General features: G+C 47.7%; 3 protein-coding genes across 3 annotated transcripts in view; 1 reads left to right on the plus strand and 2 right to left on the minus strand.

Moving 5' to 3' along the window:
* LOC134000417 (adenosine receptor A3) overlaps window positions 1-1,997 on the plus strand; it is a 3,605-nt gene extending 1,608 nt beyond the window's left edge. Inside the window, exons 1-2 of the mRNA XM_062439754.1 lie at window positions 1-268; window positions 938-1,997. The exon at window positions 1-268 is cut by the window's left edge and continues 1,608 nt beyond it. Of these exons, the coding sequence (XP_062295738.1) occupies window positions 1-268; window positions 938-1,095 (426 nt within the window). The 3' untranslated portion in view covers window positions 1,096-1,997. The remainder of the gene's footprint in view (window positions 269-937) is intronic.
* sec23a (Sec23 homolog A, coat complex II component) overlaps window positions 1-14,631 on the minus strand; it is a 20,387-nt gene extending 5,756 nt beyond the window's left edge. Inside the window, exons 1-11 of the mRNA XM_062439751.1 lie at window positions 14,501-14,631; window positions 10,630-10,888; window positions 10,114-10,171; window positions 9,918-10,004; window positions 6,784-7,097; window positions 6,391-6,535; window positions 6,150-6,308; window positions 5,795-5,910; window positions 3,620-3,743; window positions 3,162-3,242; window positions 2,013-2,102 (exon numbers count right to left, since the gene is read on the minus strand). Coding sequence (XP_062295735.1) covers window positions 2,013-2,102; window positions 3,162-3,242; window positions 3,620-3,743; window positions 5,795-5,910; window positions 6,150-6,308; window positions 6,391-6,535; window positions 6,784-7,097; window positions 9,918-10,004; window positions 10,114-10,171; window positions 10,630-10,850 — 1,395 coding nt within the window. The 5' untranslated portion in view covers window positions 10,851-10,888; window positions 14,501-14,631. The remainder of the gene's footprint in view (window positions 1-2,012; window positions 2,103-3,161; window positions 3,243-3,619; window positions 3,744-5,794; window positions 5,911-6,149; window positions 6,309-6,390; window positions 6,536-6,783; window positions 7,098-9,917; window positions 10,005-10,113; window positions 10,172-10,629; window positions 10,889-14,500) is intronic.
* Window positions 14,632-15,776: 1,145 nt separating this feature from the next.
* The window catches only part of srp54 (signal recognition particle 54), a 13,210-nt gene continuing 1,486 nt past the window's right edge, over window positions 15,777-27,500 (minus strand). The window contains exons 3-17 of the mRNA XM_062439755.1: window positions 27,390-27,474; window positions 26,972-27,063; window positions 26,731-26,815; window positions 26,135-26,239; window positions 25,668-25,734; window positions 25,437-25,494; window positions 25,154-25,304; window positions 24,874-25,022; window positions 24,685-24,785; window positions 23,437-23,523; window positions 22,346-22,419; window positions 22,084-22,192; window positions 16,866-17,036; window positions 16,630-16,725; window positions 15,777-16,305 (exon numbers count right to left, since the gene is read on the minus strand). Of these exons, the coding sequence (XP_062295739.1) occupies window positions 16,214-16,305; window positions 16,630-16,725; window positions 16,866-17,036; window positions 22,084-22,192; window positions 22,346-22,419; window positions 23,437-23,523; window positions 24,685-24,785; window positions 24,874-25,022; window positions 25,154-25,304; window positions 25,437-25,494; window positions 25,668-25,734; window positions 26,135-26,239; window positions 26,731-26,815; window positions 26,972-27,063; window positions 27,390-27,467 (1,515 nt within the window). The 5' untranslated portion in view covers window positions 27,468-27,474 and the 3' untranslated portion in view covers window positions 15,777-16,213. The remainder of the gene's footprint in view (window positions 16,306-16,629; window positions 16,726-16,865; window positions 17,037-22,083; window positions 22,193-22,345; window positions 22,420-23,436; window positions 23,524-24,684; window positions 24,786-24,873; window positions 25,023-25,153; window positions 25,305-25,436; window positions 25,495-25,667; window positions 25,735-26,134; window positions 26,240-26,730; window positions 26,816-26,971; window positions 27,064-27,389; window positions 27,475-27,500) is intronic.

The following is a 27,500-nucleotide window of genomic DNA, read 5'->3' on the forward strand; positions in this document are numbered from 1 at the left end:
CTGCTGGGGTTCGGCAGCTACGCCTACAGCGAGTCGCGCTTCCTCTGCTGCCCGAGCTTCACGCCTGATAACAGGTACTTCGTGGTGCTGTGGATGCTGGCCGGTATCGTGGTACCGATCCTCACCATGTGCTCTCTGTACGGATACATCGTGTATGTGGCCCGGAAGCAGGCCAGGAGGGGAACCTTCATGTGCAACGAGCTGCACTGCTTCTACGTTCCTGCCAACCATTACCTGAGGAGCTCCATCATCATGGTCACTACCTCAGGTGAGCTCATACTCCGCCCTGATTGGTTCAAACACTAGGTAGAGGACTAGTGACAGAGGACTAGTAACAGAGGACTAGTGACAGAGGTAGAGGACTAGTGACAGAGGTAGAGGACTAGTGTCAGAGGTAGAGGACTAGTGACAGAGGTAGAGGACTAGTGACAGAGGTAGAGGACTAGTGACAGAGGTAGAGGACTAGTGACAGAGGTAGAGGACTAGTGACAGAGGTAGAGGACTAGTGACGGAGGACTAGTGACAGAGGACTAGTGACAGAGGACTAGTGACAGAGGACTAGTGACAGAGGTAGAGGACTAGTGACAGAGGACTAGTGACAGAGGACTAGTGACAGAGGTAGAGGACTAGTGACAGAGGTAGAGGACTAGTGACAGAGGTAGAGGACTAGTGACAGAGGTAGAAGACTAGTGACAGAGGACTAGTGACAGAGGACTAGTGACAGAGGTAGAGGACTAGTGACAGAGGTAGAGGACTAGTGACAGAGGTAGAGGACTAGTGACAGAGGACTAGTGACAGAGGTAGAGGACTAGTGACAGAGGTAGAAGACTAGTGACAGAGGTAGAGGACTAGTGACAGAGGTAGAGGACTAGTGACAGAGGTAGAGGACTAGGACTGTGAGCATTGAGCCGGTCATGTACTATCAGTCTGATTGCAGTGTGTCTGCTGGTCTGCTGGCTGCCCTACATCTCAGTGTGTCTGTACGAGACGTTCAGTGGTCAGCAGAGTCCTGCGGTGACTGCTGCGCTCTCCGCCTGGCTGGTTCTGAGCAGCGCCGCCCTCAACCCGTGGATCACCTGCATGATGCAGACGTGAGTATGACTCGACTCACGCAGTGAGACATCAGGACTGTTATGACAGAAACATGACCTGTGCTAGTCTGCGTGTCTCCAGCAGGTACAGGGCCGCGGTGCGTTCAAGTGTCAGCAGGTTGATCCGGATGTGTCCGTGTTCTGGGACGCCTCTGGAGTCCCGACCACAGAGCTCCGCCCTCCACATGGACGCGGCCAATCGCATCAGCACCACGACGGCCACAACACACGCACCTCCATCACCAAAAACCCCCACACGACCGCCGCCAAGACCTCTTCACCCTCAGACCATCGGTGTGATGCACTGAGAACTGCATTGTGGGAAATGTAGTTAATCTTTCATTTTGAAGACACTGATCCACCGTAACAGTTTGATGCTGTTTACTTTGTGTCTTCATGGACTGAGTGAGACAGAAATATCTCAACATAAACCTCAGTGAGCTTCTTTCTTCCCTTTGATCATTAAACCTTTAATTACTCACCTGAAACATTTTCATCTCTTCATTTCTGTCCTCAAACTCTGAATGTGTCTGTAACTATGGTCTGAGTCTCAGGAGGATAAAAGAAATAAACCTGCTTCCTCTAACATGTGACAGAGGTGTTGCTAGTGCTGTGTCGCCCCCTGCTGGCCGCAGCCGTTATCACAGCTTAGTGGGATTCTAACAGCCGAGAATACGACAACAAACTAATTCACATGAGAATAAAAATGATGTAATTTGTAAAGATGAAATGTAAAAAATAAAACAGATTTAAAAGCTACAGTAATAATAATAATAAAATAGAAATAAATAAAGCAAGCAATAATAAGTAAATAATAATAATAAGCTACAAGGCAGGTTTAAAGATATATGTAGTGTGACATCATCAGTCTATCATCAGCTTTGCTTCCTAACCCTAAAGGTCAGAGGTCAGCAGTCGTACCTGGTTGACCACCTCAAAGTACAGAGCCAGCGTGGTGGCCGGGTCCAGACCGCAGATCTTCCACTGGCACGTTCCTCCGGTCCCGATCTCCTGCAACACAAACACACACTTACTGCTACTATAGTGTTTCTATGATGTCTTCTGTTTGTTTTAAGGACCTGCAGACGCGTATGAAATAAAGTTTTCTTATTACTGTGTCAACATTGTTTAAAATACTTTTCGTCAAAATTCAGAAAATATCTCCTCGCAGTTCGTCTGGTGTTCAAACAGCTCCGACTGTAAGGAGCCAAACTAAGAGGCTCTTATTCCAGCCAATCAGCAGGCGGCGTTGATCCGACGGCTGGAAGTCAAAGACGAGGTGTTTAAGTTTGTTTTCTGCTTCGACTGATTCACACACTCAGCTCCTCTGGATGACATCGTATTAACTACGTCATCAACATGTTTCTGCTGCGTTTAGTGAAGCGAGATCTGAGTGTTTCAATCACAGATATCTGACCCTGACCCTGAATGTGTCTTCACCTGTAGCACTGAACCAGTAAACGTGGAGGATGGACTGATGACAGGAAGAGAAATAAGATGAAAGAACAGTCGTAATAAAAGAAATAAATCAGTGTGGTTTCAATTATAAAAAGATAAGTGAGTTGGATGATGTCACTGAGCCTCTATGCTCTGTGATGCGTTTACTGTCATCACGTTAAACCTACCGGGGGATGAAATGTGCTCTGAGACGGACTTCAGGCTTCAAGCGTTTCCATGGAGATATATTAAAATGTCTGACCCTGTAATTCATCTCACAGTGTTTTAGCTTCACTTTAAACTCATCGGCTCACAATGTTCAGCAGATCTTCTCTTTATATAAACGGCTGAGAATACGATTAGATATGAAACAACCTTTGCTCGTCTAGTTCAGCATCACTTATATAAGAAATGAAAAAACAAATGTTATATGGTCCGTTTATTATTATCATACTAATAATTCATATTACTGTCTTGTTTTATATCGTCACTTTATAGCCGGTTGCTTAGATTATAAGAGCGGACTCTGCTCGCTGACTCTCAGTGACTTTTGGATTCAGCCTCAGTTCTTTATCTTCATATAATATTCAGCGGCTCTGAGTCAGACTGTGTGGTGTGTTTGTGGTGACGTACGTTCTCAGAGACACAGGGGCCTTTAGCGTTCAGGGACACACAGGGGCCGATGGCTCCGGACACTTTGATCTCTCTGGACGTCTGAAACAGGAAACACAGTTTATACAGGTTGGTTTTACAGCAGTGAAACACAACAATGTAAAACTACTCCATTACAAATCCAGTGGTTCCCAACCTAAGGCTGGGGCCCCTCCAAAGGGTCAGCTGTCACATAAATGTACTACAGTAAAGTACAAGTACCTCAAACTGTACTGCGGTAAAGTACTAGTACCTCAAACTGTACTACGGTAAAGTAATAGTACCTCTAACTGTACTACAGTAAAGTACTAGTACCTCTAACTGTACTACAGTAAAGTACTAGTACCTCTAACTGTACTACAGTAAAGTACAAGTACCTCTAACTGTACTACAGTAAAGTATTTGTGTAAATGTACTCAGTTACTTTCCACCACTAGTACCTTGACCTCCAGCGTGGCAGCGAAGGCCATCTTGAAGGATCCCTGGACGTCTTTGGTGAAAACTCTCTGAAAGGTTTGTTTAAACAGAGACGTGTTGAAGGAGTCGGCCATCACCATGTAACCTCTGCAGAGACACGAACACTGAGTCATTATACACAGTCTGTGACGTTGTAGTACAGTCTGTGACGTTGTAATACAGTCTGTGATGTTGTACTGTCTGTGACGTTGTAGTACTGTCTGTGACGTTATAGTGTCTGTGATGTTGTAGTACTGTCTGTGACGTTGTAGTGTCTGTGACGTTGTAGTGTCTGTGACGTTGTAGTACTGTCTGTGACGTTGTAGTGTCTGTGACGTTGTAGTACTGTCTGTGACGTTGTAGTACAGTCTGTGACGTTGTAGTACAGTCTGTGATGTTGTAGTACAGTCTGTGACGTTGTAGTACAGTCTGTGACGTTGTTGTACAGTCTGTGATGTTGTACTGTCTGTGACGTTGTAGTGTCTGTGATGTTGTAGTGTCTGTGACGTTGTAGTACAGTCTGTGACGTTGTAGTACAGTCTGTGACGTTATACTGTCTGTGACGTTGTAGTACAGTCTGTGACGTTGTACTGTCTGTGACGTTGTAGTACAGTCTGTGACGTTGTAGTGTCTGTGACGTTGTAGTGTCTGTGACGTTGTAGTACAGTCTGTGACGTTGTACTGTCTGTGACGTTGTAGTACAGTCTTTGACGTTGTAGTACAGTCTGTGACGTTGTAGTGTCTGTGATGTTGTAGTACAGTCTGTGACGTTGTAGTGTCTGTGATGTTGTAGTGTCTGTGACGTTGTAGTACAGTCTGTGACGTTGTAGTACAGTCTGTGACGTTATACTGTCTGTGACGTTGTAGTACAGTCTGTGACGTTGTAGTACAGTCTGTGACGTTGTAGTGTCTGTGACGTTGTAGTACAGTCTGTGACGTTGTAGTGTCTGTGATGTTGTAGTGTCTGTGACGTTGTAGTACAGTCTGTGACGTTGTAGTACAGTCTGTGACGTTATACTGTCTGTGACGTTGTAGTACAGTCTGTGACGTTGTACTGTCTGTGACGTTGTAGTACAGTCTGTGACGTTGTAGTGTCTGTGACGTTGTAGTGTCTGTGACGTTGTAGTACAGTCTGTGACGTTGTACTGTCTGTGACGTTGTAGTACAGTCTGTGACGTTGTAGTACAGTCTGTGACGTTATAGTGTCTGTGACGTTATAGTGTCTGTGACGTTGTAGTACAGTCTGTGACGTTGTAGTACAGTCTGTGACGTTGTAGTGTCTGTGACGTTGTAGTACAGTCTGTGACGTTATAGTGTCTGTGACGTTATACTGTCTGTGACGTTGTAGTGTCTGTGACGTTGAAGTACTGTCTGTGACGTTGTACTGTCTGTGACGTTGTAGTACTGTCTGTGACGTTGTAGTGTCTGTGACGTTGTAGTGTCTGTGACGTTGTAGTACTGTCTGTGACGTTGTAGTACAGTCTGTGACGTTGTAGTACAGTCTGTGACGTTGTAGTACTGTCTGTGACGTTGTAGTACTGTCTGTGACGTTGTAGTACTGTCTGTGACGTTGTAGTGTCTGTGACGTTGTAGTACTGTCTGTGACGTTGTAGTACTGTCTGTGACGTTGTAGTGTCTGTGACGTTGTAGTACTGTCTGTGACGTTGTAGTATAGTCTGTGACATTGTACTGTGTGTGACGTTGTAGTACTGTCTGTGACGTTGTAGTACAGTCTGTGACGTTGTAGTACAGTCTGTGACGTTGTTGTAGTGTCTGTGACGTTGTAGTACTGTCTGTGACGTTGTAGTACAGTCTGTGACGTTGTTGTAGTGTCTGTGACGTTGTAGTTCTGTCTGTGACGTTGTAGTACAGTCTGTGACGTTGTAGTGTCTGTGACGTTGTAGTACAGTCTGTGACGTTGTAGTGTCTGTGACGTTGTAGTACTGTCTGTGACGTTGTAGTACAGTCTGTGACGTTGTTGTAGTGTCTGTGACGTTGTAGTTCTGTCTGTGACGTTGTAGTACAGTCTGTGACGTTGTAGTGTCTGTGACGTTGTAGTACAGTCTGTGACGTTGTAGTGTCTGTGACGTTGTAGTACTGTCTGTGACGTTGTAGTACTGTCTGTGACGTTGTAGTGCAGATGTAGTATTGAGGTGTACCCGGTGTGGTTGGAGCAACATTTCATCTCCAGCAGTCCGGTCTGGTCCAGAGCGCAGGCGTAGATGTCGATGATGTGTCCGTTGGTTGACGCTCTGTTGGCCAGAGACTCGTAGTGCTGCCACACAAACACACAGGTGTTAAAAGCTGAAGCAGAAGATCCAACCAGACAACAGAGCCACTACATCATATCCAGGACTTGGTGGAGTTGTTGTGATGTAAATTACTGTCACAATAAAACCACGTAAACTCTTAAATATTGTAGACATTTCTCCAATTTGTGTTAATTATTGATATAACATATTAAACTCAGTGATATTACGTATTAAACTCAGTGATATTACACATTAAACTCACCTTGGTGGCTTTCTTCATGAACTTGGCGTTGTCCTTCTCGATGTCGTGCCAGGACCTGATGGGGGTCTTCAGCTCGTCTCCCACCACCATGCCGGGCCCCTGCGTCGCCGGGCCTCCGATGAACGTCAGGATGCGAGCGCCCGTGTTGGGGAAGGTGCACTGTGGGTAAACATAGTGATTAGAGCGGGACCTGCTCAGGAGGAGGAAGGGGGGGGGGGGGGGGTCGGTCAGCTCGTCTCACCTCCAGCAGACCCACAGCGATCGACATGGCAACGCCCAGCGAGCGCAGCGGCCGCTTCCCCTGAGTGACGGGCCAAGGGTCACGCTGCAGCTCCCCCAACAGGTCAGTCAGGTTCATGTCGATCTTCTGCACCGGCTGCAGGAACCTAACACACACACACACACACACACACACACACACATAGTTACACACACACACACAAAACACACATAGTTACACATACACATATACACACACACAGGTTTACTGCCCCCCCCACAGCAGCTGCTGACAGTCACAGTATCACAAACATCTCACTTCTTTAAGTGTGTGTGTATCAGTGTGTATTCCTGTGTGTGTGTGTATTCCGGTGTGTGTATTAGTGTGTATCAGTGTGTATTCCTGTGTGTGTACCTGTTGGACAGCGGTTGGGGGGGGCTCTGGGGCCCTCTCCCCTGAGCAGGTGCAGGTTTAGCCAGTCCCAGCATGTCCTGCAGCTGCTTGGCGTTCAGGTCTTTGGTTCCTCTGAACACGTAGCTCTTAGAGATTCCCTCACAGCCGAGTTCATGAACCTGAACCATCCGACCGAACGTGATCAGTCCCACCAGCGCGGTGGGAGGCAGCAGGGACAGAGACATCTGCAGGGATTCCTTCAGGGCCTGCAGGTCCTCGTCCTCCATACAGGTGTCCACCACATACAGGAACACCAGCGGCATCTGGGGGCCTCGCTGAGGACACATCAGTATAACATGTTAAACATCTGGGGGCCTCGCTGAGGACACATAAGTACAACATGTTAAACATCTGGGGGCCTCGCTGAGGACACATCAGTATAACATGTTAAACATCTGGGGGCCTCGCTGAGGACACATAAGTACAACATGTTAAACATCTGGGGGCCTCGCTGAGGACACATCAGTATAACATGTTAAACATCTGGGGGCCCCGCTGAGGACACATCAGTATGACATGTTAAACATCTGGGGGCCTCGCTGAGGACACATCAGAATAACATGTTAAACATCTGGGGGCCTCGCTGAGGACACATCAGTATAACATGTTAAACATCTGGGGGCCTCGCTGAGGACACATCAGTATAACATGTTAAACATCTGGGGGCCTCGCTGAGGACACATCAGTATAACATGTTAAACATCTGGGGGCCTCGCTGAGGACACATCAGTATAACATGTTAAACATCTGGGGGCCCTGCTGAGGACACATCAGAATAACATGTTAAACATCTGGGGGCCTCGCTGAGGACACATCAGAATAACATGTTAAACATCTGGGGGCCTCGCTGAGGACACATCAGTATAACATGTTAAACATCTGGGGGCCCCACTGAGGACACATCAGTATAACATGTTAAACATCTGGGGGCCTCGCTGAGGACACATCAGTATAACATGTTAAACATCTGGGGGCCCCGCTGAGGACACATCAGAATAACATGTTAAACATCTGGGGGCCTCGCTGAGGACACATCAGTATAACATGTAAAACATCTGGGGGCCTCGCTGAGGACACATCAGTATAACATGTTAAACATCTGGGGGCCCCGCTGAGGGCACATAAGTACAACATGTTAAACATCTGGGGGCCTCGCTGAGGACACATCAGTATAACATGTTAAACATCTGGGGGCCTCGCTGAGGACACATGAGAATAACATGTTAAACATCTGGGGGCCTCGCTGAGGACACATCAGTATAACATGTTAAACATCTGGGGGCCCTGCTGAGGACACATCAGAATAACATGTTAAACATCTGGGGGCCTCGCTGAGGACACATCAGTATAACATGTTAAACATCTGGGGGCCTCGCTGAGGACACATCAGAATAACATGTTAAACATCTGGGGGCCTCGCTGAGGACACATCAGAATAACATGTTAAACATCTGGGGGCCTCGCTGAGGACACATCAGAATAACATGTTAAACATCTGGGGGCCTCGCTGAGGACACATCAGTATAACATGTTAAACATCTGGGGGCCTCGCTGAGGACACATCAGAATAACATGTTAAACATCTGGGGGCCTCGCTGAGGACACATCAGAACAACATGTTAAACATCTGGGGGCCTCGCTGAGGACACATCAGTATAACATGTTAAACATCTGGGGGCCTCGCTGAGGACACATCAGTATAACATGTTAAACATCTGGGGGCCTCGCTGAGGACACATCAGAATAACATGTTAAACATCTGGGGGCCTCGCTGAGGACACATCAGAATAACATGTTAAACATCTGGGGGCCTCGCTGAGGACACATCAGTATAACATGTTAAACATCTGGGGGCCTCGCTGAGGACACATCAGTATAACATGTTAAACATCTGGGGGCCCCGCTGAGGACACATAAGTACAACATGTTAAACATCTGGGGGCCTCGCTGAGGATACATCAGTACAACATGTTAAACATCTGGGGGCCCCGCTGAGGATACATCAGTACAACATGTTAAACATCTGGGGGCCCCGCTGAGGATACATCAGTACAACATGTTAAACATCTGGGGGCCCCGCTGAGGATACATCAGTATAACATGTTAAACATCTGGGGGCCTCGCTGAGGACACATCAGAATAACATGTTAAACATCTGGGGGCCCCGCTGAGGACACATCAGTACAACATGTTAAACATCTGGGGGCCTCGCTGAGGACACATCAGTATAACATGTTAAACATCTGGGGGCCTCGCTGAGGACACATCAGTATAACATGTTAAACATCTGGGGGCCCCGCTGAGGACACATAAGTACAACATGTTAAACATCTGGGGGCCTCGCTGAGGACACATCAGTATAACATGTTAAACATCTGGGGGCCCTGCTGAGGACACATCAGTATAACATGTTAAACATCTGGGGGCCTCGCTGAGGACACATCAGAATATCATGTTAAACATCTGGGGGCCCCGCTGAGGACACATCAGTATAACATGTTAAACATCTGGGGGCCCTGCTGAGGACACATTAGTATGACATGTTAAACATCTGGGGGCCCCGCTGAGGACACATCAGAATAACATGTTAAACATCTGGGGGCCTCGCTGAGGACACATCAGAATAACATGTTAAACATCTGGGGGCCCCGCTGAGGACACATCAGTATAACATGTTAAACATCTGGGGGCCTCGCTGAGGACACATCAGAATAACATGTTAAACATCTGGGGGCCCCACTGAGGACACATCAGTACAACATGTTAAACATCTGGGGGCCTCGCTGAGGACACATCAGTATAACATGTTAAACATCTGGGGGCCTCGCTGAGGACACATCAGTATAACATGTTAAACATCTGGGGGCCTCGCTGAGGACACATCAGTATAACATGTTAAACATCTGGGGGCCCTGCTGAGGACACATCAGTATAACATGTTAAACATCTGGGGGCCTCGCTGAGGACACATCAGTATAACATGTTAAACATCTGGGGGCCCCACTGAGGACACATCAGTATAGCATGTTAAACATCTGGGGGCCCCGCTGAGGACACATCTGGGGTCCCGCAGGTCTAGTGTGAATGAGTCTCACCTGGACGACGTACTCGATGGTGGAGAACTGAGGCAGCAGCTCAGCCGGTTGGTTCACCTCAGAGATTCCAGCGTAGGACGGAGGAAACTGAAACAGACCAATCACAGGACAGGACTGAGGTGAACTGACCAATCACAGGACAGGACTGAGGTGAACTGACCAATCACAGGAGTCACAGCAGCAGTGGAAACGTTACCTGGTTCCTCTGGTAGCAGAAGTTACACGCCCACAGTTTGGCTCTGTAGTCCACCTGGCTGCAACATAAACACACACAGGTGAGACAGGTGAACAGGTATACAGGTGAACAGGTGAACAGGAGAACAGGTGAACAGGTGAGCAGGTGAACAGGTGAACAGGAGAACAGGAGAACAGGTGAACAGGTGTACAGGTGAGACAGGTGAGACAGGTGAACAGGTGAACAGGTGAACAGGAGAACAGGTGAACAGGTGAGACAGGTGAACAGGTAAACAGGAGAACAGGTGAACAGGTGAACAGGAGAACAGGTGAACAGGTGAGACAGGTGAACAGGAGAACAGGTGTACAGGTGAGCAGGTGAACAGGTGAACAGGTGAACAGGTGTACAGGTGAACAGGTGTACAGGTGTACAGGTGAACAGGTGAACAGGTGAACAGGTGAGCAGGTGAACAGGTGAACAGGTGAGCAGGTGAACAGGTGAACAGGTGAACAGGTGAACAGGTGAACAGGTGCGTACCACAGAGGGTTGAGTACAGCTCTGCAGGTGGCTCTGCTGCAGAGGACCGGTTCGTACTGGATGGGCGGCAGGTCCGGTCTTTCCTTCAGAGGAGTCAGCAGAGTAGCAACAGGAACGACCATCCGCGTCGCCTCCAGGCGGCTCGACGGCCAAACGTTCCAGCTGAAGCGAACGCCGTCCCGCTCCTCGTTCTGAGCGATGTACTCTGGGAAGGTCGCCATGGCAACACGGGGGGAGGGGGGGCACACACTGTCAGGTACTGTGGAGAGACAGAGGGTCAGAGTACTGCAGTAGTACTTAAGTAGTACTACTGTGTTATAGTATTAGTACTATAACACAGTATTAGTACTATAACACAGTATTAATACTGTGTTATAGTACTAATACTATAACACAGTATTAGTACTATAACACAGTATTAGTACTGTGTTATAGTACTAATACTGTGTTATAGTACTAATACTGTGTTATAGTATTAGTACTATAACACAGTATTAGTACTATAACACAGTACTAGTACTATAACGGATGGTTACATGGTAACCTAGGTTCTCTGAGTGGAGAGACTATCTCTCCATCCTACATATGCCATATGTATGGGGGGGGGGGGGGACTGACCCCAAAGTGGCAGCTGTTGTGGATTACTCTTTAAGACACATCACCTGTGGTGAAAGAAAGAAAGAAAAGAAAACGACATCACTCCGAGCCCAAGTGCTCTTTAAGAGCCATGGCACCGGAGGGGATCCACCTGTCTTGAGGCACACCCCCATGGCAATCCCATGGCTAGAAATTCGGCCCTCTCAGGGGCCAGGCCCAAATCCTGAAGCCCTGGGGAAAAGGATGAAAAAGAGTTCCCTCGGCCTGGGACAGGAGGTCCCGGCGAATGGGTAGCTCCCACAGTTGTCCCTGAAGAAGGGGTGGAATCTCCGCAAACCAAATCATCTGGGGCCAATTGGGGGCCACCAGGATAAAGATGAGGATCGTCCCTCCCCATGGAGAAAAAGAGGGGACAATGAGTGTTCTCCCTGCTAGCAAAAAGATCTGCCACGGCTGCCCCGTAGTGATCCCATATTCCGCTCACAACCTCTCGATGCAGCCGCCACTCTCCGGGGAGGGGTCCCCCCCTGGAGAGCCCATCTGCAGCAAGGTTTTCCCGACCCGGCAGGTATGTGGCCCTCAGGGATTTGAACCGGGGATGAGCCCACTCCCATATTGTCCGAGCCAATCTGCACAGGCGAGGGGAACCTGATATATGCCACTGCTACTCTACTGTCTGTTCTCATCAGCACATGGCGGTCCTGCAGCTGCCATTAACCCCAATAGGCAGAGACACAGGCTCCAGGTCACCCTGGCCCCAAGCCGGAACTGGGACAAGCAAGCCCTGAGGGTGGCCTGTCTCACCGGAGTCAGGTAAAGAGTTCCTGCCCTGGCATCCAAACACATGCCTAGGAACTCCGTGGACTGTGAGGGCTGGAGCCTGCTCTTAAGGTAGCTAGGTACTCTAAGTGCTGCTGGAGATGAGGTAATAGTCGTCGAGGTAATTAAGGATGCGAAAACCCTCCCGACGCAAGGGTCCCAGTAGGGCGTCCATGCACCTTGTGAACGTGCGGGGGGCAAGTGAGATGCCAAATGGGAGGACACAGAACTCGAAGGTTCTGCCGTTGAAGGCGAACCTGTGATAACATCTGTGCCCTTCCCATCTGAAAATACGCATCCTCCAGGTCTATCGTGGCAAACCAGTCACCTTGGAGGATGACCTGTCGAACCCGTGGTACAGTCAACATCTTGCAGCGTAGGGGCCTCAAAAACGTGTTCAACCCCCCTCAAAGAAGAAGTGGACGGCTTGGGGCCCCTGGCCCCAGTCCTGCCCACTCTGCTGACCGCGTCTAGCTCTACCACGTCGGCTGGCCTCCAAACGGACCAGTAGATCGCTGGAAGCAGCAGAACCTAATTGAGGTGGTCTTGGCTGTGGGGCTGGTGAAACCCGCTGGTCATGGCCCCACCGGAGCATACCAGACATCTCTTTAGCACATTGGTGGGCTTCTTGAGCCTGCTGAAGCATCGCCTTGGCATCTGGTCCAAACATGGCAGATGGGACCACAGGCTGCTTGAGTAGACGGGCCCGGTCTTCCCCCTGTAGCCGCGACTGAGACAGCCAAAGATGGCGTCTCACCACACAGAGCGAGGCCAAGGCCCTACCGGTCACCACCGCCTGCTCCTTCATCAACTTGGCCAGAAGAGATGACACCTGCTGCACCTCCGAAGTTATGTCGGAGTCTCCCCCCAACCGGCCAGCCAGCTGGCGTTGGTATAAGGCTAGAATAGCCCCAGTGTTCACCAACCGACCCTGTATGGCCATAGCCCCTTGCAGCTTATTGAGCATGGCATCCATCATCTTGGTGTTCCTGCTCGGGCAACTTGGTGTCCCCAAGACTGACTTAGTGGGGGACATCAGGCCCCCTAAGCCTGATCCATGGGAGGAGGAGGTCCACAGCCAATCCTCTCCCGACCATGCACACCTGCCAGCCTTCTGCACAGACCCGACCAACGATGGGCTTCAGATGGCGTAGCAAACTGTTTCAATACCAGATCCTCCACATCAGGAAGCAGTGGTATTGAAAAAGACTGTGACTGAGTTGGAGTCACGTTATCAAACCGGGAGGCCCTCTGGCCTTGGTCCGCTGGCATGTAAACCCCCAATGCCGCCGCGGCCCGAGCAAGAAGCTGGTGATAGAGAGGAGAGGTAATCTCTTGCTCGCCCTCTAAATGCCCATACTCCACCCCCTCTTGAACAGGGAGGAGGGCTTCGTCCTCTGGGTCAATGCCCAAGACGTCAATGTCCCCTTCATCAGACGCATCTGACATGGGGGACACCAGGTGCAGCTCCTCCTGCTCTTGCCAGGTGGGGGCAGTGTGCTGGACAGTAGGCGGGGCTGCAACCGTAGCTGCAGGAGGGGGCATTACCACTCGTGCCCTGACACCCACTCCAGAGGGATGAAGTGATCTACTGGGTCATGCAAAACCACCATTCTTGGTCGTTTTGCAGTCACAGTGAGAGCGGCTGGACGTGTGACAGAGCCCCAGCCTCCCTCACTGTAGTTGGCAGGATGAAACAATCCATGCAGAATGCGGGTCCTGGCTGGCCATGCATGGTCCAGCCCCAAGCAGTGTACACACTGGTCATGACCATCTTCCATAGGCATCCTTACGCCACAGTTCAAACAGGTATTTCCCAAGATGCACCTTTCATACATCCACAGTATCCCGTAGGAATCACCAGCAGCCAAACTCGCCCGTCGCCCTCCAACCAGGTCGGATTTATGAGGAGCTTTTTATGGCAGTGTGTGTCAGGCAGCGCTGTAGCGATCAGCTGGGAAGCACAGCCCCCGTTACCTCCACAGAGGACCACGGCTATGCAAGTGGACCGGCAAACCGGTGTCGCAGTGATCCAGAGAGGGGCCGTAGACCAGCTCTGCCACACAGGTGAGGTGCTTATAGAGCCCCAGGCTGCCATCAGTGTCCTAACCCACCACAGGATGTGTCCTAAAGAGTAACCCCCCCCCCCCCCACCCCCCCCCCCCCCCCCCCCCCCCCCCCATACACACACATAAGGTATATGTAGGATGGAGAGATAGTCTTCACACGATAGAGAACACAGTATTAATACTGTGTTATAGTACTAATACTATAACACAGTACTAATACTGTTATAGTACTAATACTATAACAGTATTAGTACTATAACAGTATTAGTACTATAACAGTATTAGTACTGTGTTATAGTATTAACACTGTGTTATATATTAATATATAACTACTAATACTAGTGTTACTATCACTAATAACATTAACTTATCAGAGTTGAACTCACAGCAGCTGATCAGTTAGCATCAGAGCTAACAGCTAACAGCAGGTAAACAGGCGCGAGGCTCAGTGACAGGTGAGTCCAGGTGAGTCCGGGTGAGTCCGGGTGAATCCAGGTGAGTCCGGGTGAGTCCGGGTGAGTCCGGGTTCAGGTCTCAGGTGCTGCGGGTCTGTGTCAGATCCAGATCCTCATGAGACCATCAGACAGTCAGAGTCCTGGTCTGTGCCGGTCTGACAACGCAGCAAAACAACATGGCGGCGCCACGTCAAGACTGCAGAGAGCAGACAGAGCGCGAGCTCTCACTCTGACTGAAACCTGAGGACTGGAAACACTAACAGAGACCAGAGGCTCTATGAACTGGGTTAATATAAATAGTATGAGACTTCATTATAAATATTGTGACTGTTTTACTCTGAGGTTACCTGAGGTCAACCTGAGGTTACCTGAGGTCAACCTGAGGTCAACCTGAGGTTACCTGAGGTCAACCTGAGGTTACCTGAGGTCAACCTGTGCTGCACACACATCTCATATCAGAGTGAGACCTCCTCTCTGTCTAGGATCTTCGGTGGAGCCTCACCCACAGTCCAAAAATACTTCAGATCAAAGTTTGAACTACTTTTATTTTCTTCTTTAAATCAGAATCAAGTTAAAGATTCAAACAACAAAAAACAAAATTACATTTCTTCAAACTGACTCATTGATTAATCATCTTTAGTCAAAGTGACTTTATGAATTAATTATTAAATAACAGCAGAAATACATACTTTACATTATTATGAGTGATGTAGTATGCAGTATTACAGTAAAAGTACTGCAGTATTATAGTGATGTAGTATGTAGTATTACGGTTAAAGTACTGCAGTATTATGAGTGATGTAGTATGCAGTATTACAGTAAAAGTACTGTAGTATTATAGTGATGTAGTATGCAGTATTACAGTAAAAGTACTGCAGTATTATAGTGATGTAGTATGCAGTATTACAGTAAAAGTACTGCAGTATTATGAGTGATGTAGTATGCAGTATTACAGTAAAAGTACTGCAGTATTATGAGTGATGTAGTATGCAGTATTGCAGTAAAAGTACTGCAGTATTATAGTGATGTAGTATGCAGTATTACAGTAAAGTACTGCAGTATTATAGTGATGTAGTATGCAGTATTACAGTAAAAGTACTGCAGTATTATGAGTGATGTAGTATGCAGTATTACAGTAAAAGTACTTATTTTAATGATATGAAGCATATTGATCATCGTGATGAAATAAAGACACTCAGGTTTAAAATAGTGTAATACAAATGTTTATTATATGACAAAAATACTGTCACTAACTAATGTCATCATCATCATCATCATCATCATCGCCATATGATGTCATCACATCCATTCAGGAGTGACTCTGCTCTGTTTAAATCTTATACACAAACATCTTACAGAATTAAATTAACAAGGCCCAAAAGCTATAAGCTCCTCTTGCTCCTCCTCCTGCTGCTCCTCCTCCTCTTGCTCCTCCTCTTGTTCCTCCTCCTCCTCCTCTTCATCGTTTAAAGGAGCAGTCACACTCAGTTAGACAGACTGCTCCTTTAAATCAGAAATGTGGATTTCTGACTGAAAGCAGCAGAGAACCCCCCCCCCCCCCCCCATAAGCCCCGCCCCCTCCACCTGTTCCTGTGAGGAGGCGGAGCTTTAAGTTTCTATGTAAGGCAGCTGATTGGTCGGCGGTCACATGTTGTTGAATCCCATCATTCCTTTCATGTTGCCGGCGGCGCCCTGCTGGAACTGCCTCATCATGGACTGGAGACCAGCCATCCCTCCTACACACACACACACACACACACACACACACACACACACACACACACACACATTATTGACACACATACATTATTAACACACACACACACACACACACACACACACACACATTATTAACACATGCTAAGGTAAGGGGGACAGGTGGGGGGCAGACGGGGACAGGTGGAGGGCAGATGGGGGGCAGATGGGGACAGGTGGGGGCAGATGCGGACAGGTGGGGGCAGATGGGGGCAGATGGGGGGCAGATGGGGACAGGTGGGGGCAGATGGGGACAGGTGGGGGGCAGATGGGGGGCAGGTGGAGGCAGGTAGACGTGGACTCACCCATGTGGTGCAGGACTCGGGGATCCATCATTTTGGCCATCTGCTGGTTCAGTTTGGCCATCTGAGACGGGTTCACGTTCTTGGACATGTCTCCTCCTGAGGACACAACGTACACACGTCAGCTCAGACACACACACACCTGGACCTGGACCTGGTCCTGGACCTGGACCTGAGCTTGGTCCTGAACCTGGTCCTGAGCCTGGTCCTGGACCTGAACCTGGACTAGAGGAGTCTACCTTTGAACAGGCCCTTGATGCCTCCCATCTTCTTCACCATCTGAGCGAACTTGGTGTACTGGGTCAGCAGCTCCTGAACGTCTCTGGTAGCGACACCAGAACCCCGAGCGACTCGCTGGATCCTGTTCGCCTGCTTACTGAACAGCTTCGCCCCGTCCTTACTGTCCAGCTCTGAGACACAATACACAATATACATACATTATATACACACTATACACACAAACAGTGCGTATTACAGTGTGTGTTACAGTGTGTGTTACAGTGTGTGTTACAGTGTGTGTGTTACAGTGTGTGTGTTACAGCGTGTGTGTTACAGCGTGTGTGTTACAGCGTGTGTGTTACAGTGTGTGTGTTACAGTGTGTGTGTTACAGCGTGTGTTACAGCGTGTGTTACAGTCTGTGTGTTACAGCGTGTGTGTTACTGTGTGTGTTACAGTGTGTGTGTTACAGTGTGTGTTACAGCGTGTGTTACAGTGTGTGTTACAGTCTGTGTGTTACAGCGTGTGTTACAGTGTGTGTTAGTGTGTGTGTTACAGTGTGTGTGTTACAGTGTGTGTGTTACAGTGTGTGTTACAGTGTGTGTTACAGTGTGTGTGTTACAGTGTGTGTGTTACAGTGTGTGTTACAGTGTGTGTGTTACAGTGTGTGTTAGTGTGTGTGTTACAGTGTGTGTTACAGCGTGTGTTACAGTGTGTGTGTTACAGCGTGTGTTACAGTCTATGTGTTACAGTCTATGTGTTACAGTGTGTGTGTTATAGTGTGTGTGTTACAGCGTGTGTTACAGTGTGTGTGTTACAGCGTGTGTTACAGTGTGTGTGTTACAGTGTGTGTGTTACAGTGTGTGTTACAGTGTGTGTTACAGTGTGTGTTACAGTGTGTGTTACAGCGTGTGTTACAGTGTGTGTGTTACAGTGTGTGTTACAGTGTGTGTGTTACAGTGTGTGTGTTACAGTGTGTGTGTTACAGTGTGTGTTACAGTGTGTGTGTTACAGCGTGTGTTACAGTGTGTGTGTTACAGCGTGTGTTACAGTGTGTGTGTTACAGTGTGTGTTAGTGTGTGTGTTACAGTGTGTGTTACAGCGTGTGTTACAGTGTGTGTGTTACAGCGTGTGTTACAGTCTGTGTGTTACAGCGTGTGTGTGACAGTGTGTGTGTTACAGCGTGTGTGTTACTGTGTGTGTTACAGTGTGTGTGTTACAGTGTGTGTGTTACAGTGTGTGTGTTACAGTGTGTGTGTTACAGTGTGTGTTACAGTGTGTGTTACAGTGTGTGTTACAGTGTGTGTGTTACAGTGTGTGTGTTACAGCGTGTGTGTTACAGCGTGTGTGTTACAGTGTGTGTGTTACAGTGTGTGTGTTACAGTGTGTGTGTTACAGCGTGTGTTACAGCGTGTGTTACAGTCTGTGTGTTACAGCGTGTGTGTTACAGTGTGTGTTACTGTGTGTGTTACAGTGTGTGTGTTACAGTGTGTGTTACAGCGTGTGTTACAGTGTGTGTTACAGTCTGTGTGTTACAGCGTGTGTTACAGTGTGTGTTAGTGTGTGTGTTACAGTGTGTGTGTTACAGTGTGTGTGTTACAGTGTGTGTTACAGTGTGTGTGTTACAGTGTGTGTTAGTGTGTGTGTTACAGTGTGTGTTACAGCGTGTGTTACAGTGTGTGTGTTACAGCGTGTGTTACAGTCTATGTGTTACAGTCTATGTGTTACAGTGTGTGTTATAGTGTGTGTGTTACAGCGTGTGTTACAGTGTGTGTGTTACAGCGTGTGTTACAGTGTGTGTGTTACAGTGTGTGTGTTACAGTGTGTGTTACAGTGTGTGTTACAGTGTGTGTTACAGTGTGTGTTACAGCGTGTGTTACAGTGTGTGTGTTACAGTGTGTGTTACAGTGTGTGTGTTACAGTGTGTGTGTTACAGTGTGTGTTACAGCGTGTGTTACAGTGTGTGTGTTACAGTGTGTGTTACAGTGTGTGTGTTACAGCGTGTGTTACAGTGTGTGTGTTACAGTGTGTGTTACAGTGTGTGTGTTACAGTGTGTGTTAGTGTGTGTGTTACAGTGTGTGTTACAGCGTGTGTTACAGTGTGTGTGTTACAGCGTGTGTTACAGTCTGTGTGTTACAGCGTGTGTGTGACAGTGTGTGTGTTACAGCGTGTGTGTTACTGTGTGTGTTACAGTGTGTGTTACAGTGTGTGTGTTACAGTGTGTGTGTTACAGTGTGTGTTACAGTGTGTGTGTTACAGTGTGTGTTACAGTGTGTGTTACAGCGTGTGTTACAGTCTATGTGTTACAGTGTGTGTGTTACAGTGTGTGTGTTACAGTGTGTGTGTTACAGCGTGTGTTACAGTGTGTGTTACAGCGTGTGTTACAGTGTGTGTGTGTTACAGCGTGTGTTACAGTGTGTGTTACAGTGTGTGTGTTACAGTGTGTGTTACAGTGTGTGTTACAGCGTGTGTTACAGTGTGTGTTACAGTGTGTGTGTTACAGTGTGTGTGTTACAGTGTGTGTGTTACAGTGTGTGTGTTACAGTGTGTGTGTTACAGTGTGTGTTACAGTGTGTGTTACAGTGTGTGTGTGACAGTGTGTGTGTTACAGTGTGTGTGTGACAGTGTGTGTGTTACAGCGTGTGTGTGTGACAGTGTGTGTGTTACAGTGTGTGTGTTACAGTGTGTGTGTTAGTGTGTGTTACAGTGTGTGTGTTACAGTGTGTGTGTTACAGTGTGTGTTACAGTGTGTGTGTTACAGTGTGTGTGTTACAGTGTGTGTGTTACAGTGTGTGTGTTACAGTGTGTGTTACAGTGTGTGTTACAGTGTGTGTTACAGCGTGTGTTACAGCGTGTGTGTTACAGTGTGTGTTACAGCGTGTGTTACAGCGTGTGTTACAGTCTGTGTGTTACAGTGTGTGTTAGTGTGTGTGTTACAGTGTGTGTGTTACAGTGTGTGTGTTACAGTGTGTGTTAGTGTGTGTGTTACAGTGTGTGTTACAGCGTGTGTTACAGTGTGTGTGTTACAGCGTGTGTTACAGTCTATGTGTTACAGTCTATGTGTTACAGTGTGTGTGTTACAGTGTGTGTGTTACAGTGTGTGTGTTACAGCGTGTGTTACAGTGTGTGTGTTACAGTGTGTGTTACAGTGTGTGTGTTACAGTGTGTGTGTTACAGTGTGTGTTACAGTGTGTGTTACAGCGTGTGTTACAGTGTGTGTGTTACAGTGTGTGTTACAGTGTGTGTGTTACAGTGTGTGTGTTACAGTGTGTGTTACAGTGTGTGTTACAGTGTGTGTGTTACAGCGTGTGTTACAGTGTGTGTGTTACAGTGTGTGTTACAGTGTGTGTGTTACAGTGTGTGTTAGTGTGTGTGTTACAGTGTGTGTTACAGCGTGTGTTACAGTGTGTGTGTTACAGCGTGTGTTACAGTCTGTGTGTTACAGCGTGTGTGTGACAGTGTGTGTGTTACAGCGTGTGTGTTACAGCGTGTGTGTTACAGCGTGTGTTACAGTGTGTGTGTTACAGTGTGTGTTACAGTGTGTGTGTTACAGTGTGTGTTACAGTGTGTGTGTGTTACAGTGTGTGTGTGTTACAGTGTGTGTGTTACAGTGTGTGTTACAGCGTGTGTTACAGCGTGTGTTACAGCGTGTGTTACAGCGTGTGTTACAGTGTGTGTGTTACAGCGTGTGTTACAGTGTGTGTTACAGCGTGTGTTACAGTGTGTGTTACAGTGTGTGTGTTACAGTGTGTGTGTTACAGTGTGTGTGTTACAGCGTGTGTTACAGTGTGTGTGTTACAGTGTGTGTGTGACAGTGTGTGTGTTACAGCGTGTGTGTGTGACAGTGTGTGTGTTACAGTGTGTGTGTGACAGTGTGTGTGTTACAGTGTGTGTGTTAGTGTGTGTTACAGTGTGTGTGTTACAGTGTGTGTTAGTGTGTGTTACAGTGTGTGTGTTACAGTGTGTGTGTTACAGTGTGTGTGTTACAGTGTGTGTGTTACAGTGTGTGTTACAGTGTGTGTGTTACAGTGTGTGTGTTACAGTGTGTGTTACAGCGTGTGTTACAGTGTGTGTGTTACAGCGTGTGTGTTACAGTGTGTGTGTTACAGTGTGTGTGTTACAGTGTGTGTGTTACAGTGTGTGTGTTACAGCGTGTGTGTTACAGCGTGTGTGTTACAGTGTGTGTTAGTGTGTGTGTTACAGCGTGTGTTACAGTGTGTGTTACAGTGTGTGTTACAGTGTGTGTTACAGTGTGTGTGTTACAGTGTGTGTGTTACAGCGTGTGTTACAGTGTGTGTTAGTGTGTGTGTTACAGCGTGTGTTACAGTGTGTGTTACAGTGTGTGTTACAGTGTGTGTTACAGTGTGTGTGTTACAGTGTGTGTTACAGCGTGTGTTACAGTGTGTGTGTTACAGTGTGTGTTACAGCGTGTGTGTTACAGCGTGTGTGTTACAGTGTGTGTTAGTGTGTGTGTTACAGCGTGTGTTACAGTGTGTGTTACAGTGTGTGTTACAGTGTGTGTTACAGTGTGTGTGTTACAGTGTGTGTGTTACAGCGTGTGTTACAGTGTGTGTTAGTGTGTGTGTTACAGCGTGTGTTACAGTGTGTGTTACAGTGTGTGTTACAGTGTGTGTTACAGTGTGTGTGTTACAGTGTGTGTTACAGCGTGTGTTACAGTGTGTGTGTTACAGTGTGTGTTACAGTGTGTGTGTTACAGTGTGTGTGTTACAGTGTGTTACAGCGTGTTACAGTGTGTGTTTTACAGTGTGTGTGTTACAGTGTGTGTGTTACAGTGTGTGTGTTACAGTGTGTGTGTTACAGTGTGTGTATTACAGTGTGTGTGTTACAGCGTGTGTGTGACAGTGTGTGTGTTACAGCGTGTGTGTTACAGTGTGTGTGTTACAGCGTGTGTTACAGTGTGTGTGTTACAGTGTGTGTGTTACAGTGTGTTACAGTGTGTGTGTTACAGCGTGTGTTACAGTGTGTGTGTGTGTTACAGTGTGTGTGTTACAGTGTGTGTTACAGTGTGTGTTACAGTGTGTGTTACAGTGTGTGTGTTACAGCGTGTGTGTTACAGCGTGTGTGTTACAGCGTGTGTGTGTTACAGCGTGTGTGTGTTACAGCGTGTGTGTTACAGTGTGTGTTACAGTGTGTGTTACAGTGTGTGTGTTACAGTGTGTGTGTTACAGTGTGTTACAGCGTGTGTGTTACAGTGTGTGTGTTACAGTGTGTGTGTTACCTTGGTCATTCATGCTGTCCATGATCGTCATCAGTTTCTTCAGTCTGGCCATTGACTCCTGTTCATTTCCTTTACTCATGAAGTCTGTCCCGAAACCAGGAATCATACCCTACACACACACACACACACACACACACACACACACAGACACACACACAGACACACACACAGACACACACACACAGACACACAGACACACGGATCAGTTAGGTGTGTGACAGGTGAGGGCCTGGGCCTCCTCTCAGGTGTGTGCAGGTGTTACCATGATCTGTCCGAAGGGCCCCATCTTCATGATGTTCTGGAACTGTTCGTACATGTCTCTGAGGGTGAACTGGCCTGAGGGGCAGAGGGCAGAGGTCAGAGGTCATACCCACAATGCACTGTGTGCCTCCAGGTGTATGTACAGGTGTGTGTCTGCAGGTGTGTGTCTGCAGGTGTGTGTCCAGGTGTGTGTCCAGGTGTGTGTGTCTGCAGGTGTGTGTCCAGGTGTGTGTCCAGGTGTATGTACAGGTGTGTATCCAGGTGTGTACAGGTGTGTCTGCAGGTGTGTGTACAGGTGTGTGTCTGCAGTAGTGTGTACAGGTGTGTGTATCCAGGTGTGTGTACAGGTGTGTCTGCAGGTGTGTGTACAGGTGTGTGTACAGGTGTGTGTACAGGTGTGTGTACAGGTGTGTGTCTGCAGGTGTGTGTACAGGTGTGTGTCCAGGTGTGTGTACAGGTGTGTGTACAGGTGTGTCTGCAGGTGTGTGTCTGCAGGTGTGTGTCTGCAGGTGTGTCTGCAGGTGTGTCTGCAGGTGTGTCTGCAGGTGTGTGTACAGGTGTGTGTCTACAGGTGTGTGTCTGCAGGTGTGTGTACAGGTGTGTGTACAGGTGTGTGTACAGGTGTGTGTCCAGGTGTGTCTGCAGGTGTGTGTCTGCAGGTGTGTGTCTGCAGGTGTGTGTCTGCAGGTGTGTGTCTGCAGGTGTGTGTACAGGTGTGTGTACAGGTGTGTGTCTGCAGGTGTGTGTCTGCAGGTGTGTCTGCAGGTGTGTGTCTGCAGGTGTGTGTCCAGGTGTGTCTGCAGGTGTGTGTACAGGTGTGTGTCTGCAGGTGTGTGTCTGCAGGTGTGTGTCTGCAGGTGTGTGTCCAGGTGTGTCTGCAGGTGTGTGTACAGGTGTGTGTCTGCAGGTGTGTGTCTGCAGGTGTGTGTACAGGTGTGTGTACAGGTGTGTGTCTGCAGGTGTGTGTCTGCAGGTGTGTGTACAGGTGTGTGTACAGGTGTGTGTCCAGGTGTGTGTACAGGTGTGTGTCTGCAGGTGTGTGTACAGGTGTGTGTCCAGGTGTGTGTACAGGTGTGTGTCTGCAGGTCTTACCGTGTTTCAGTTTGTCGATCAGTTCCTCGTTATCGTCTAGTTTCAGTTCGTTCACTCTGTCTATCAAACCCTCGATGTCTCCCATACCTGCAAGACACACAGCAGGTGTTCAGGTACATGCTAGTGGCTTGATGGCGTGTTAATAGCGTGTTAATAGCGTGTTACTAGCGTGTTACTAGCGTGTTACTAGCGTGTTTATAGCGTGATAACAGCGTGTTAATAGCTTGTTTATAGCGTGTTACTAGCGTGTTAATAGCGTGTTCACAGCGTGTTAATAGCGTACTAATAGCGTGTTAACAGCGTGTTAATAGCGTGTTAATAGCGTGTTAACAGCGTGTTAATAGCGTGTTACTAGCGTGTTAAGAGTGTGTTAATAGCGTGTTCACAGCGTGTTAATAGCGTGTTAACAGCGTGTTAATAGCGTGTTCACAGCGTGTTAATAGCGTGTTACTAGCGTGTTTATAGCGTGTTTATAGCGTGTTTATAGCGTGATAACAGCGTGTTTATAGCGTGTTACTAGCGTGTTACTAGCGTGTTAATAGCGTGTTCACAGCGTGTTAATAGCGTGTTAATAGCGTGTTAATAGCGTGTTCACAGCGTGTTAATAGCGTGTTAATAGCGTGTTAATAGCGTGTTAACAGCGTGTTTATAGCGTGTTAACAGCGTGTTAACAGCGTGTTAACAGCGTGTTAATAGCGTGTTAACAGCGTGTTAATAGTGTGTTTATAGCGTGTTAATAGCGTGTTAACAGCGTGTTAACAGCGTGTTCACAGCGTGTTAACAGCGTGTTCACAGCGTGTTAATAGCGTGTTAATAGCGTGTTAACAGCGTGTTAACAGCGTGTTAACAGCGTGTTAACAGCGTGTTCACAGCGTGTTAATAGCGTGTTAATAGCGTGTTAATAGCGTGTTAACAGCGTGTTAATAGCGTGTTAACAGCGTGTTAACAGCGTGTTAACAGCGTGTTAATAGCGTGTTAACAGCGTGTTAATAGTGTGTTTATAGCGTGTTAATAGCGTGTTACTAGCGTGTTAACAGCGTGTTTATAGCGTGTTAACAGTGTGTTAATAGCGTGTTAATAGCGTGTTTATAGCGTGTTAATAGCGTGTTAATAGCGTGTTAATAGCGTGTTAATAGCGTGTTAATAGCGTGTTAACAGCGTGTTAATAGCGTGTTAACAGCGTGTTAACAGCGTGTTAACAGCGTGTTAATAGCGTGTTAATAGCGTGTTAATAGCGTGCTAGCTTACCGAGCAGCTTGCTGATGAACGGTTGTGTTTTGAAGGGTTCGAAGTCGTCGATGTGTTCTCCGGTGCCGATGAAGATGATGGGACTCCTGGTGGCCGCCACACTGAGAGACAGCAGAAGAAGAAGAGGGTCAACACAGAGCGTTTGCGGGCACCGTGACATCACAAGAGAGCAAAGGATCATGGTCTTACGCGCTCAGAGCTCCGCCTCCTTTGGCGTGCCCGTCCAGCTTGGTGACGATCACCGACGCCACGTCTACTTTATCTTTGAAAGCTTTCGCCTGAGACTCGCAGGCCTGGCCGATGGACGCGTCCATCACGTACACGATGTTATCTGGTTGCTATGGAAACAGTAGGAGGTCAAACACACTGGTTGCTATGGAAACAGGAGAGGTCAAACACGCTGGTTGCTATGGAAACAGGAGGAGGTTAAACACAGTCCACAGCTGTGGTGGTGCGTTCAGGTACTCACCACAGCGTTGGAGACCTGAAGCATCTCCTCAAACAGCGAGTCTTCCTGTTTGTGTCGGCCGCTCGTGTCCACGATGATGATCTCAAAGTTCTCTCCTTTAAACTTCTCCACACCCTCTGCAGCGATCACCACCGGGTCCATCTCTGTGTAACTGAACACAACACACAGGTGTCCCTGAACACAGCACACAGGTGTCCCTGAACACAACACACAGGTGTCCCTGAACACAGCACACAGGTGTCCCTGAACACAACACACAGGTGTCCCTGAACACAACACTCACCTGCCATAGAACGGGATCCTGGCTTTGGTCGCATTCTGTTTCAGCTGATCGAAAGCACCTGAGAGAGAGAGGAGGAGAAAGGAGGAGTCAGGAAGTGAGAGGAGGTATCAGGAGGTGAGAGGAGGAGTCAGGAGGTGAGAGGAGGTATCAGGAGGTGAGAGGAGGTATCAGGAGGTATCAGGAGGAGTCAGGAGGTGAGAGGAGGTATCAGGAGGTGAGAGGAGGTGTTACCAGCTCTGAAGGTGTCGGCACAGATCAGGCAGGTCTTCCATCCTTTCCTCTGGTAGTAATACGCCAGCTGTAGAGACACAACACAGTGAGACACAGCAGGAGGCGCTCTGTGTCATCAGCCTATCAGAGAGCAGGAGGCGCTCTGTGTCATCAGCCTATCAGAGAGCAGGAGGCGCTCTGTGTCATCAGCCTATCAGAGAGCAGGAGGCGCTCTGTGTCATCAGCCTATCAGAGAGCAGGAGGCGCTCTGTGTCATCAGCCTATCAGAGAGCAGGAGGCGCTCTGTGTCATCAGCCTATCAGAGAGCAGGAGGCGCTCTGTGTCATCAGCCTATCAGACAGCAGGAGGCATGGTCGATGTGTGTGTGCGTGTGTGTGTAACTGTATATGTGTGTGTGTGTGTGTGTGTAACTGTGTGTGTGTGTGTGTGTGTGTGTAACTGTGTGTGTGTGTGTAACTGTGTGTTACCTTGGAGCAGGTGGTAGTTTTCCCGCTACCCTGCAGACCAACAAACATGATGACGTTGTTCTTTCCTTTAGTCGGAGTCCAAGCCTTCACTCCAGGATCCACCAGCTGGAGACACACGTTACATACATGTTATTACACATGTTATTACACACGTTACACATGTTACACATGTTATTACACATGTTATTACACATGTTACACATGTTATTACACATGTTATTACACATGTTATTACACATGTTATTACACATGTTATTACACACGTTACACATATTATTACACACGTTATTACACATGTTACACACGTTATTACACATGTTACACATGTTACACATGTTATTACACATGTTACACATGTTATTACACATGTTACACATGTTATTACACATGTTACACATGTTATTACACATGTTATTACACATGTTACACATGTTATTACACATGTTACACATGTTATTACACATGTTATTACACATGTTATTACACATGTTACACATGTTATTACACACGTTACACACATGTTATTACACATGTTACACATGTTATTACACACGTTACACACATGTAATGAGCCAGCGCTCAGCAGCAGTTCTGACCTTAACGAGCTCCTTGAACACAGCGTGCTGGATCATCCTCCTCTTGTTCAGACCGGACGCCATCTCCTCCAGATCTATGGCAGCCCTGCAGGGACACACAGCATGAGCTCACTGTGACATCACTTCCTGTTCAGGTCCGTCCTGTACCAGTGTTTGTTGTTGCTGCTCTCTGATTGGACGATGCTCTGTGGTGTGTGTGTGTGTGTGTGTGTGTGTGTGTGTGTGTGTGTTTTGGACTCACTTGACATTCTCTCTCAGCTGTTTGACCAGTTTGATGTTGACGTCGGCCTCAAGAAGAGCAGCACACACCTCCTTTAACATAGCATTCAGGACCTGAAACACACACACACACACACACAGTAACACACACACACACACACAGTAACACACACACACACACACACACACACACACACACACAGTAACACACACACACACAGTAACACACACACACACAGTAACACACACACACAGTAACACACACACACACACACACAGTAACACACACACACACACACACACAGTAACACACACACACACACATACGGTAACACACACCACACACACACACACACACACACGGTAACACACACAGTTAGTTTATCACCAGTGTTAATCAGCAGTATTGATTAACATTAATAATAACAATGATCAGTTACCTCTTCATTGATGATGGTGGCGTTGCTGAGTGACCTCAGCGCCGAGGTGATCTTCCTGCCGAGGTCGGCTAACACCATGATGAGTCTGAAACACACACACACACACACACA

Source organism: Scomber scombrus, chromosome 19, assembly GCF_963691925.1.
Source record: "Scomber scombrus chromosome 19, fScoSco1.1, whole genome shotgun sequence".
Lineage (NCBI taxonomy): Eukaryota > Metazoa > Chordata > Actinopteri > Scombriformes > Scombridae > Scomber > Scomber scombrus.